General features: G+C 38.1%; 1 protein-coding gene across 1 annotated transcript; it reads left to right on the plus strand.

Annotated features, from left to right (window-relative positions):
• Nucleotides 1-3,740: 3,740 nt before the first annotated feature.
• Nucleotides 3,741-13,740, plus strand: LOC754205. The gene is made up of 2 exons (XM_003728224.2): nt 3,741-4,301; nt 11,756-13,740. Exon 2 carries the CDS (start codon nt 11,996-11,998, stop codon nt 12,962-12,964), a length of 969 nt encoding a protein of 322 aa, XP_003728272.1. The 5' UTR covers nt 3,741-4,301; nt 11,756-11,995; the 3' UTR covers nt 12,965-13,740.
• The last annotated feature ends 678 nt before the right edge of the window (nt 13,741-14,418 follow it).

Genomic DNA, 14,418 nt, shown 5'->3' on the forward strand with positions numbered 1-14,418 from the left:
CTGACATGCAAATGTGACAATGCACATCAATTTTGTGATTTATAGTTTCTTAGTCAATCATTGACAAGTATATTATATACGTCTGATCATGTTTTACATATAATTTAAGACGTAACAATACTGATATATTATGTAATTAATAACCAGTAAAAGCATGTACAATTTTGTATAAAATAATGTACGAACTCTGCACACTTAATTAACATTATATACTCAACAGTGATTCACTTCAAATTCTCTGTGTGATGGAGCAATTGCAAGCGTCTATATAAGTATGGTTCAGGTGGTTGCCAGATGCCATGCAATATTAATTATTAATTGATTGATTGATTATCAGTAGATTGCTGGACGCTACTAAATGATCAACTGGAAATATCTACTGTTTTTTCAACTGGTACCAGTTCACAACTAGTGGTTTCAACTAGTCCTAACTGGTACCAGTTGACAACTGGTATTCCAACTGGTACCAGTACCAGTTGATTCCACTACACCAATTTCCATATTGAAACCAGTTCACTTAACTGGAATCAACTGGTACCAGTACCAGTTGCTTTCAACTGGTTCCCAACTGTTTGTTTTTTTGGACCTGGGTCCAAACATTAAAATAAAAGACTCTGTGGAGACGTGGATTGCTTCGATCGAGGAGTCTTTGAGATGATTTTGAATATCTCCTATGTTGCAGAACATTATATCGTCTCTTATATATAATATATTCTCATAAACATTCATATTATGTATATTATATAAAAGAGTATTTCAATGCATTATTACCAATTGGCAACACAATCGCCTTAAAAAAAAAAAATCTGTTTCATTGAAGACAATGAGTGAACTTATAAAAACACACACTCGCATATAGGCCTATAACAACTTACACATTAAGTCAAACAAAATCAGAAATTTGTAAAATAATTTTTTCTCAGTGTACTGAGAATATTTTCATATTGTGATTTTTTTTCTTCTGTTCCATTCAACTATACATGGTTTATTTCAAACCAAACTTTCATCGCGGCGTTTAGCCGAATTACAAAATTTTACAAACAAAATTAATAACACATAATGTAATAGGCCTATATAACATATAGCATAACATGATACAATGAATCTGAAAAATAAATCAGTATAAATACGATAAATATAGCTTATTGCAACATATGGAAACACAAATTAGAAAGTAATCAGTATAAGCATAAGTAACAAAGTTCTACTGAAATCATGTGAAAGAAAACGGACTGAAGTAAGTAAACGGAGCAAGTGGAGTGGTGGAAAATATCGAGAGTAAAACTGAAAAGAGAGGAGTACAGTTTGCGAATACAATGTAAACTATTGAAATTAAGAGTGGGAGAGATTTAAAAGGAAGAATAAATGTTGAGAGGGGTAAGATATAGACAAAAAAAGCAGCTGAAAGCGACAATGGCAAAATGCATATAGAAGGATAAGGACAAGAAGGGAAAAGAGGAAGAAGACGATGAAGGAGAAGAAGAAGAAGAAGAAGAAAGGGAAGATAACGATAAAAGAGTTATCAGAGTAAAAGAACAAAACAAAGTGAAAATATACAACCATGCCTAAAGTGGACAAGAGATGACGGTGAAGATGGGTGATAAACTGTTGACACAATTTTGTTAATATACTAGGCATATATCATAATATGTTAAGAGGAGTATATTTTCGATGAGGTGTAATGTTAGATATGTCTGAGTAAATTAAGGGAATAGAAAGTTCAATGGAGTTCACAACATCCATTAGGAATCACACAAGAGAGGAGCTCGGTTTCAAATACATATAACAACATGTATAAACACCACTCCCAACTCCCAACTCTTGTGAAATGAATACACATACTGGGCCAATATTACTTTACTTTATTTTACTTGAATCCAGCGATGCTATAGGAATAGCCTATTCATCAATCGTAGATGTATTCTTCAGTGGTTATACGTTATCCTTGTCATTTCAAACCAAATAAGTGGAAAAGGACAACAATTTGCGCAAACTTACGATATATCAGCTCATACAGGCTTATACACAAGATCACGGTTTTTTTAACCAGTTTTTGTCTATTCTACATATTAGTTGATGAGATATTATTCAGAAAGACTGTTCCACATGTCCACAACTTTGTTGCTAAAAAGAATGCTTCCTCATATTATCAAGCCGAGAGTACTGTTTGTCTGTTTGTGACCTCTTTACTTCCTCTGTGCCAAATAAAAGAGATTATGTTGTGTATCATATATTTTCCTTCTTCTATTTCGTCACAGATTTCTCTATTGTTCATTTCCTGTTCATCATTTTACTCTCTTCGATTTTCTCTTTCTTCTTTCGCTTTGCTTTTTAATTTTTTTTCTTTCTTTCCAATTGTGTTTTTTTACGCTTTCCTTCTTCCTTGGCCAACGCAGTGGCATTTGAAAAATAATACGCAATGTGAAATTAGTTAACTATAACGTTTTTTTCTTTCTCGCCCGATAAAGAAATTCGTGTGTGAGTTTTTGACGGCGGGGGCGAGGGTCTCGGTAGCCTGTCTCCAGTATCACCTGCCTAGTTACTATGTACCTTTTCGTCTAGTCAAATAAAAGTAATCCTAATCCAAATAAAGTGGTTTAATTTCATATAATTGTATGCTTTAGAACACCTTGAATTGAAACCTTTTGACACGAGCTTTCAAATGTATCCAGTGTGTGTAAATAATGGTCACCTGAGTAGCATCGCTTTGCAGTGTTATAAAACAAATGTTGTTAAAAGGTGGATAAAACGGCCTAGCTACTACAGTGCAGGCGGGGGGGGGGGGGGGGGGACTTGAGGCACGTGTCCCCAAATGAAAATGATGACCAAGAGTAGAGAGAGAGAGAGAGACGGGGGGTGGGGAGATAGACAGACAGACAGACAGGATAGAGAGGAGAGAGGCAAAGAGCCATTCTTATGTAAAGAAAAAGAAAGAGTGAGAACGGAGAAAGAACTAGATAAAAGAGAGACGCAAACAGACTCATATGACTATTGAGGAAAAAGACAGAGAAAGGAAGAGAAAGAGAGAGCTAGAGAGAGAAAGAGAGAGAGAGAGAGAGAGAGAGAGAGGAAAGAGAGAGAATATAGTTAAAGAGAGCGAGCCGGGGAGAGAGAGAGAAAAAAAAAAAGAGAGAGAGAGAATGGGGGGGGGGGGGGGGGGAGAAATAGAAGAGAAAGAAAATAAGGAGAGAGAGAGAGAGAGAGAGAGAGAGAGGCTAAAAGATTAGTATAAACGATATGTGTTAAGAAAAAGAAAGAAAGTTTTAGAGATTGGCGGAAACAGACTTAAAAAGTGAGGAAGAAGAGGAATAGGAGGAGAGAGAGAGAGAGAGAGAGGGAAATATAGAGAATGGCATGAGGGGGGGGGGGCGGCGAACGAGAGACGCAATAATAGATACAGACGGATTACTCACACTTCCGACCGATCAATATTATCAATACATCGCACTAACCGATATAACCACTCTGTCACTCCAACCCCTCTCTTTCAAGGTTACCATTCTCCAATGTAACTATCTCTAACATTCAAGATAAATACATAACGAGTTTTAGCCTCATAATCCAGACAACAAATATAACGATTCGATAAACCATTGCACGTGTGGGCACCGTCGACCATCCCGTTTAAAAGAACAATCACACGCAAACGACTGTCGAATGAGACAAACACAATTTTATTGAGCGTTTCAAAATGCTACCCATGCAAATGAAAGCAGGTACGCATACAGGTATTCTTTTATTTTAGCTGGTGTTTGCAGAGCAATTTGCCAGCACAGATAACCAAAGAGCCTATGTACACGACCAAATAGAGTTGGTCTCTCCTGAGCTAATACTAGTCTATTCATTAGTCTCAAAACAAATAGGACGGACTTGAAGAAGAAGAGGAGGAGAGGTTTCTGCAAAGAAGAAACAAGTTTTTATTGGTTGACATCTTCGAGTACCGTAACGAGGTAACGAGAGCTCTAAAGCCAGGCATGTTTTGTTCTTTTTTGTCAACAGAGCGGTCTTGACAAGCGGCTGGACCGGGAACCCGAGCGGATCATACCTTGCTGAAGACCGATGTGGAACAGGTCCACACTAGCAACGGACTCACATACTATAGGGCCAGAATAAATGTTGGTAGGCCTATTTAGGCCCTATTTCGTTTATAAGGCATTCGAAAAAGCGAGTTCGTTTTAACTTGGACATTTTGGACGGATGGATGTAATTTACTGGATCACGACAGCGATTTAACCCAACCAGAAACAGACATCGTTAAATGAATGATTGTGCCAAGGAAAGTTCTTCTCCTTCGAGTGCAGGTACAGTCTAGTAGAGTATTTCTATACTTGTGTGCAGTGCTGTGAACTAGCCTGGCTTGCCATGCTGCATCGTGTGAGCCTCAAAAGAAATACTACTGTACTGCATAATAAAATGTTCCTTAATTGTGCAAGTAAAATATATAGCTCCTTTTTTCCAACTCGTTCTGTCGCACAGTTGCTCCAACCAGCCGCCTCTTAAACTGCTCCAGAGAAAAGGGTGTCGATTTGTATGTATCCGTGGTTGGGAGGATGATAGGTGCCAAAAAAATTTCGGCAATATGGATCAAAGCAACCAAGAGGTAGAATCGTGTGACAGGTTGCACCTCCTCCCCAAGCGCGTAGCCAGGATTTCATTTAGGGGGAGGGGTAGTGAGCACGCGAAGCGTGCAAAGCGCGCTCCCTAGGGTGTTTGGTGCAGGGAGAGGGAGTTTCCCCCTCCCCCGCGTAGCGCGGAAGCTTTGACGTTTCATTAGATTATTAAAGAAAGAAGACGATTCGACGTACCATTCTCGACTCTCAATCATTGTTTGAATCAAGTTCCCCTTCCACCCGCGCATAGCGCGGACGCTCTGACGTTATATTAGATTATTAAAGAAAGAATACGATTCGATGTACCATCTCGACTCTTAATCCTTAATGTTTGAATCAAGTTCCCCTTCCCCCGCGCATAGCGCTATAGCTCTGACGTTTCATTAGATTATTAAAGAAAGAAGACGATTCGATGTACCTTTCTCGACTCTAAATCCTTGTCTGAATTCAGTTTCCCCGCTCCCGTGCGAAGCGCGGAAGTTCTGACGTTTCATTAAATTATTAGAGAAAGAAGACGATCCGTTGTACCGTTCTCGACTCTAAATCCTTGTCTGAATTCAGTTTCCCCGCTCCCAAGCTTTTTAACGCTGAGTCTTTGCATTTGGCGCACTGCATTTCTATGATGCTGTTGATTGAACAAATTGAATAAATTCATTAATTCCTGAAAAATCCGTATGAGCGAGAATTCAATTTGTTCTTGTCTCATATACGGTTGTGTCATTTACTTCGTAAATGTGTATGTATTATGAAAATGAGATAGCAAAATGTGTATATTGATGGTCATCTTGCGAGTAATAACCATTAACTACTCTAATCGGGCTCTCATCATTAATTTTTTTAAAAATTTTTATGGTGAATTATTGGGGGGATGATTGTACAGGCCATCCCCCCCCCCACCTGAAATATTGGGGAGGGGAGGAAAACAGGAGGGAAAGTTGTCTGATTTCTGCAACTGATGCTCTCCATTAGCCCCACCGATATCATTTAGCGCGATGACAGTTACTTAATCTTATCATCTGAGTTCCCCTTCCTATATTGAGGAACGTTTTGTTTCACTCTATCATTTTTAAAATTGACACAAAAATCATCTTGCTTCCAAATTCTGGTGTTTGAATAATAACTGTAACACGGGGTTAGAACTGTCAGAAAAGTGGCAATCAAACTGAAAAAAAAATAAAAGGTGTTTTGGAATTCCAGTGACCAACAATTCCCAAATGGAATAATTTGTTATGAATAAATCTTGGTAAGTCTTAATTACGAGTGATTTATTTTAAAGGATAATTGAAATTTAAACTTGCAGAAAGCTTTCAGAAAGGATCTCTAAATCATACTGGAATGTTCAGATTTATAGCTTTCTGATGGTTTTTCTTTCAGATTTTATGTTTTACACACAACCTGAACGACGTTGGTATAATCATGTTAGAGCTTCATCAGTGCGTTATAATGACGAGTGTTCATGTCAGCAACAAGTTTTGATTTAACTGTTAAATTGTATTTTGCTCGGCTTACATGATTTTGTTAACACCTTAACAAAAAATGGACGATGATCCTACACATCAAGCTCCACGTTTGGGCATACCGAAATCATGGACTTATTTCAAATAAAATATTCTGTCCAAATTGTGGTAAAGCTTAGTAATTGGCCAAAATAAAACATATACTCGTTGCCAAAAGATGAAATGCATTTACTTTCTTGTTGCCCAGCAGATGTGGCCTGCTGCGCACCAACGAATGGAGGTTAAAGTGACTTGGTAACATTGTCTCAGATTCTGAAACAAAATACTGTTTTTAGCTCATGCTGCAATCATAATTATATAACTTTAGGTCAGTCAGGAATCACATGACTTTTACAAGCCGATCGCATGTCTGATTATCAAGATATTTGTGATTCGAAATCGAAACTTCATTTTTCGTTTACCTAACGGTTTTTATAACACTACAGTCTATTGGGGAAAAATGAGTATGGTAAAACCGGTCACGCACAGATTTTTTACTTCATGATCATTTTGGAAGCGCAATTTTATAGGGCTTCAATATTTCACCATATCACAGACACTGATAACACGTAGGACCATGCATCTCAGATTTAACATTGTTAAACGATGCCTCTTACTAGTGTGTACATGCATGGGTGTAGGGTGCCTGAAGAAATGCACGCTGACATGGGACAAAAAGAAAGATTAAGTTTTTGAGGGGCTTCCTCTTCAACGCTTGACAAAGTGATCAATCGAATTTGTTGTACGACAAAACCTGCATGACTTTTTTTAGAACGCAAACAGAAGTTTATCTACAGCGTACAGTTATGAAGAGTGCAAACATACCGATTAAACTGATTTAAGTTTTTTCCATTATCATAAGAAGTAGCTTTCCACGTTTTGGTCAGATACATCTTTAAGGTGTTGATAAGCTTACTTTTTGATGTAGCGTCAAATTTGAGCACTTCATCAATTACTTTACAATCAATTCAATTAGATGAATTGATATGGAATTCTTTCGATTTTCCTGACAAAGAAATTAAAATTTGAAAACTTAAAAAATGTAATGATACGCACTGATACAAGTGAAAACTAGATGATATTCCTTGTATTTCGATTTGAGAAAGAAAGGGAAGGAGAAGAAAATAAAGGAACAGAAGAACAAGAGGAGGAGGATGGGGATAATTAGCAGAATTAGGAAAGAAGGCAAAGGACTAGAGGAAGAAGGAAAAGGAGTAAAGAAGAAGAAAAAAGAGAAGGAGCATGAGAAAAAGAAGAAGAAGGAAAAAAGGCAGAGGAGCAGAAGAAGAAAGAGGTGGACAAGAAGAAGAAAAAAGAGGAGGAGAAATAGAAGAAGGAAAAAAGACAGAAGAAGAAGAAGAACAACAACAACAACAGCAATCATAACAACAACCACAACAACAACAACAAGAAGGAAGAGGGGAAGGAGAACAGCAACACCAACAACAACATGAACAAATACTAAAAATGGCATGGAAACAAAAGTGATTGGCATGTGTAGATCTTTGTTTGTAAATCACAGATCTATACAGTGAAGGATATTTGTGACAGTGCGGTCAAGAGCTGTCCGCGATGGGGATGATTCATTTAAAAAGTAGCTTTATAAGATTTGAAATCTGTCAGAAGACACAAAGAAAACCACGAACCTCCTTCGGATGGTGGACGCTGAAAGGAGGGATGGGAGGGGGTAGGGGAAGGGTAATTGCAGAACTCTTACCTGTCGTATATATGAAGAATGTGATAACTATGCTTCGCATCATTTTGATTTATATATAAGTCAGAAATGTAATATAACTATGAAGTGAATAATATAAGCTAGGATTTCATTGAATCACAAGCAAATCTCAAAGAGAATGTATTTGTTTATCAAATCTCAGTTACTCTTCATCATTAACCATGAAGGTTGTCTTGGACAGCGCGATCAATACTCGACCACGATTAATTTCATTTGAGCTCGGAAAATCAAAATCAAATGGCCTCGTTACAGAATATCGGAAACCTATCAAAAAGAACAAAGATACTAACCAGTCTATGGGTTGACTTCGGATGGGGGGGGGGGGCGAAGGGACGACGCCCCATGCTTACAACTATGTTTTTTTCGATTCGGCCTGTTAAATGATTTATAGATTGGGGGTGGGGGAGGAAATAGGGAGTCCCAAGATTTTCATATTTTCATTAAGGTTTTAAAAATCATTGACATTACAAATTTTCAACAAAAGATGCACGATAAATGTTACATTATACATAATCTCAGCACATTGTAAGCTTGGAATATTTATATTTTGGCTCTTATTTAAAAGGGAAGATAAACCTAACGGCCCTTAAGATATAAGGATTGCATGAAACAAACTAAATTGCCTTAAGTTTTGCATTTGTGTTTCTCACAAGCACAGGGATTAAAGTAATTAAACACGAGAAAATAAAAAAATGTTATCAAGTAGAGGTCACAGTTAATTAGAGCAAAGAAGAAGAAGATATATACACGTAGACCTAAATGCGAGGAAAGGTTACACAAAAATAATTTATAATTATAAAAACAAATTATGAGATGAATACTCAAAGGGAAACGAAAGTGACGATGATCACCAAATAAAAGTAGATTTTGTTTTAAAAATGGAATTAGGTCATAAAATTGTAAGCTCTTTGCTCAGGACGATCGATTGGTACATGTAAAGCAATTTATAAGACACCGTCAGTTTAATTGAAAACGAAATATTATACACAGGAAAAAGGACAACAAACAAAAACTGGAAATAGAAATTATAAATTAATAAAGAAAAAAAAGAAAGTTAGGTAAAGGGAAGGCGATGCTAATGATATTAAGAAAAAAGATTAAAAAGAAGTGTGCTTCCCCTGTAGTGTTCTTTCGAAAAACATCACCCGCTCTTGAATAATGAATATTTCATCCAATGAAATATATATATCTTATATTTATTTAGTTATGTTATATGTCAACAGCCCTTTTAAAACATAGGCATACATTAGTCAAGCCGATCTCGAATACGGGCCAAATGTTGTACGATGGATCTGCAGACTTCTAATTGATTAGGGGAATATTGTTAACCCTTTTCAGAACCTCGTCGTTTCCAGCACAAAATTCAGATTAAAATGCCCCAGCTGTAAAGGCCCAAATGGGGCATTTCATGAAAAATATGCTTACTAGGGAATTTATTATTGTCTACTTGGACACGCGCATCAGAGCGAGATACACATCGATAGAATCAATCGACTTACAAGGATAGATCAAAGAAAATGGATACAGATTGATCCCAACAGGGGGTATAATACCTGTCTTCGTGGCCGGTGTCTTTTATTGCGCCTTTTACTGGAACGAAGCCACCTTTTGTATTATTCATTTTATAGATTTTAAACATATAATAGGTGTCGGCGATGTTTTTAAATCGCCATGTTACGGGGTCCCGAAATATCGACTTGCCTCTTTTTACTTGATGCGGTCGGTAGGTCCTGGATGGTATTTATTTTGCTTATTTTGATGTCTTCTGTTATCAGATATATCGTCGCTGTTTTCACGAAGTGACGGTAGTGAAAAAAAATTGCATTCACTTTGCGTTACGATTTTCCTCACTACCGTCACTTCGTGAAAACAAGGACGATATTTGCATCTTGAGTTCTGTTTTTGATGGGACGAAACATCATGTTGAATTGGAAAGCTCTGAATATGGGAATCGATTTTGTACCAAGACAAGTGAGACTGAAAAGCAGTAACTATTCTGTTTAATAGTGTTTTTTTTTAAAGAGCTCGATGCATATAGAATGTCAATGCTGATAAGGGAAAATGTAGCGGGCTGCATATTAGCCTTTAAACAAGGCCACTTGTCTGATAGACGCCGAGCGACTAAAACGAGACTAATCGCGAAAACCCAAGTGAACGCGAGAGCGAGGAGCCCATCCTAGTGGCCTTTATCAATCTGATTTGGATTTCTTATGTTAACCCTTGTTTCCGACTGGAATTCGCTCCAGAAAATAGAGCGTCCAATCAGCGAACGTATCCTCGCACGACGTCAGCATATAGTATCCATCACACACACACACACACACACAGTAAACTCTACGTAGTGCGAACATGGACCTACATGCTATGAACTATTACGTACGTGCTAAGACCACTGACCTCTACATGGAACGAATCACGAACGAAGCCAACTGGGAGATCGCCGTTCTGATTGGTCAATAAATCCAAAGTAGGCGTATTGGCATGTTAATATGTATCTATGAATAATTCATGCGCAGCAGTGAAACCCACTTTTCAAAAGGCCTCGTGACGTTCCGTCACTCGGTCGCGCGTTCACTCCGGGTATCTAGACTCATCTCAGCCGCTTAGAGTCACGAGGCCTTGTCAAAAGGCTAGCTGCATATGGGAGATCTATCATTTTGACAAATCTTGTTAAAGATAACCTTTAGTCATGGTAAGAAAGAGTGAATTGATTAGGTACATTTGCAAAGACGTAATTGATTGATCAAAAGCGTGATCCGTAAGCCTAATCAATCCTAAACAATTATTTATTTGCCAGAACGCTGTAACGTTACTGAGGATGATTCTCCAAACAAAATAAAGGCTACGTGACGTGGTGGTGTCATGTATAGTGGTTTATTCAATTGACTCTCAATCCATAAACAATTTTCGATAGCATAAAACAGTCTGACAATGAACCATAAATAAGCAAATATACATGACAATTATTATTATTTAAAAAAAAAGATAAATTGTCAAATGATCATATTTCATCAAGCCTTATACAAATGTTTGCGGAAGAATGACTGCAATGGTAAACAAATTGCTTGAAAATAATCATGACAGTCCGAAACAAATTTAATGAAATGGATGAACAGATTTGATAAACAGAATGTATAAATAATTGAGAGCATATATTTATGTAAAATATACGGATGATGACGATGATGAATTAGTTGAATGGCAACTGCGCTCATCAAAGGTCCACACGTATCCACTTAGCTCTGTGTCGTAAGAAATGCGAAGCGTTTCACACTAACATCAATATAAAAAGACCGCGGCGGTTAACCATCTTATATCTGAACGAGGCTCAAATGAAGGAAATATAATATAACCGTAATAGATATGAGTTCAGTAGGTTAAAGACTTGGCCATTATCATAAAACAACAAACTTGAACAGAGTTGAACTTGTCTACCAAAAACAAACATTGTGTACAAATTGTTTGTTCAAGCAATATTATTTTATCGCTATTGTTTAAATCTCATTTCTCTTCGATTATTACCATTTTACTGGATATATCGTCAATGAATTGTATGATATGTAATGTAATTAATATAAAATTGATGATTAATTTTGGAATAATACAGTTTAATTTAATGTATCATCACATATTTGTATCAACAATAGGATTAGAAATGAAACCTTTTCGATTTTGAACAACAGGTCAGGTCACTCTTTTCTAAATTGCATCGAGCGCAAAATTTGAGAACAGATTTGGGCTCTGATCGGCTGTGCAAATAAAATACGTACGACGCCTTATCAACTATGATATTGATTCTATTAACAAACGTGTATCCAATTTATCAAATAATATGCTAAAGGTCAAAACCCCGTATCAAATCTTATCATAATATATACTTAATCTTCGTTTATCTCCTTCTGTTTAATTTACAGGGTTTGAGTAAGCACAGCCCCGCACCTTGCCAACAGCTGCAGCAGCCAAAAGCGGCGAGCGAAGTTAGCAGTAGAGCGCCATCTGTTGACAATATACCATATATTCTGAGGAAACGTCTTCATCTCCACGATCAGCGGATGCCAACCTCGTTACAGTTTTTCAACACTGAAAAGCAAGTAAATGGATGTGGCTGGAAAGTGAAATACGTTCTCACTTCAAATGGAAAGAAATAAAAGAATATGTCATACAATACTAATCTCATGTTTATTCAAATGCCCTCTCCAAGGCGGCCCACAATGCCTGTATCAACAACGAGCTCTATACGAACGCTTGGGAAATCGAGAGGAGGGGGTATGAGCAAAAGCGGGAATTTCACATCCTCCAAGACTGATGATAAGAGGAAAGAAAATAGCAGTCGCCCAGCGTTGAGTCTTAAAGATATCACCAAATTTGATTTGATGAGTCCATTTGCGGTGCAGCAACTCACTGGAAGTTTCCAATCTTCATTTCCAACTATCGCTGGGAAGGAGGCTAGCAACGTGAAGATGTTGAACGTCCAGTTGCCTAAGAATCCTTACGCGGCCTTGCCAAGACTAGCACTCACCAAGGGGGAGGATGTTCGAGAGGAGGCACGGATGAGTTTGATACACGGACTCGGACGATCGCATTCCGAGCTATCGCACTTCAGAACGCGCGACTCGCATCGCGCGCTGCTGCAGGACCGACCGCATACGGAAAGCAGGCTTACGCGCAGGGCACAACATGGCGGACCGGCCTTCTTCTCCAGTAGAGCTAGTACGATATCAGAGGAAAGCAGACCACCTCCAGAGTCCGAAGACTCTTCTAACTCAGAGACAACGAGGAAGGAATCCGAAAGAACAAAGAGTCATTTGGAAGAATCCCCTCAGCAATATGACAAATCAAGTACTTATAAAGAGCTTGTCCGAATCCGGAGGGCAAAGGTGCGGGCCCAGACGAAACGAGCGACCTCTGGAAAAGGAACGAAGCCTGGACGGGCGACCACGGCGGAAAAAATTGCGAATTTAGCTATGAGTGAATACACGGAGGTACACGCAAACAATGGACAGATTGATGGGCAGGTTTGGAGCGGTGTCAAACCTAGAACTGCACCTGACGGATCAAGATTAGTTCGCTTTAACACGCATAACGATGTGTTTGAGTATACCCCAGGTCAATGTATAAATTGATTGACGGATGGATCCAGTCACATTCGTAATCCGGCCTTCTCAAACGTGCCAGGACAACGATCCCGGACTAGCACCCTTCGGAGTCCGGTCAACTGCCCCTAGCAACCATAACACCCGGACAACAACTCGTCTTGGACAATTAATACTACACATCGACCCCCTTACTACTCCGAATGGGATTTATTCGGAAGGGTATTTTCCAAGTACATGTAGTCCTACAAAGGCAACCTTAAAAATAATTTATTTTAATAGTACGAAGTTTGGAATAGTTCGGCATGACATGCATAATGGAATCAGTGCATGACGTAGCTCAGTGGCATTTGCACCCTTACAATCGAATGACAGACAAGAAATTGTCCAAAAAGAGAAAATTATGATATTTCGTCTACCACGTCAGCCCTCCCCACATATCCGTTGATTTCGTTCATTTGCGGCTCCCCCTTCCATTACAGGATTAGCATTACGCCACTCTTTGCAGTTTAATATATTTTACGTGAAATAGTTCCCAATTCTGAAATTTAATTCTGAACGATTTATTGACATTTTGCTGATGTAAACAATATTGAGGCACAATAACACTAACGAAATCTTGATTTAGAAATTACGTTTACACTAGAGTGTAAAAACCACGGAGTTTTGTATTTTGGGCAAGTTTAGCGTATGCGCATCATGTCTGCTTGATAAGTTTCGTTCCTGATAGCGCGCGAAAGTAAAGAAAACAAAATTGCTGAGATTCTGCGACTTAGAGTGAGCATTTACATTGGCAAAAAAAACACTGAGTCTCGCTCGAAGTTATGAAAATGACACTCATGAGTAGGGTTTTCTTCGCATAACAACTCCCACCGTAAGTTCACGATACTTTGGGGAAAATCGGTTGATTACTGTGAGTGTAAATGGTCTTGTTAAAATGGGATAAAGTTTGAAAGTGGAAAGTGTTTTTATTACATTGTATTAGCTAAGGCTACTCTACTTTTTTCGGCCAACAACTTTAGATACTTTCAATGAAAAGCGGAGCAAATTAAGGAATTAGAAACTTAACCCCAATGTTTATGGGAACACTTAGGACCATGATCAGGATGATAATACTGAATACTAAAAATTGAATCGTTTCCCTTTTGCCAATTTCATCTGGGGAGGGGGGCGTTTATGAAAAATCAATTGGGATTCGCGCTATAATTTTGTTGGGATCGAGCGTGTTTGTTTTTCCACAGTCCTAACAATAAACCGTACAGCCCATATTCTACTGTAATTCTACTAATTCAGATAGATTAAGCACCGGTTCTATGTTACATCCTTCAATTAAAATAAAAACATTTTGTTTAGTAGTACATGGGGTCATGAAACTGACAATTCATTTTCATTAATTTCATCAATGGTCCCATTCAGGAGACCATGCCCATTAGCAGACTTGTCCCGTTAGTGAGTGAAAATAAAACAAATCAAATTCGATTCCT

The sequence above is a fragment of the Strongylocentrotus purpuratus genome, unplaced genomic scaffold (genome assembly GCF_000002235.5).
Source record: "Strongylocentrotus purpuratus isolate Spur 01 unplaced genomic scaffold, Spur_5.0 spur5_scaffold_17, whole genome shotgun sequence".
Lineage (NCBI taxonomy): Eukaryota > Metazoa > Echinodermata > Echinoidea > Camarodonta > Strongylocentrotidae > Strongylocentrotus > Strongylocentrotus purpuratus.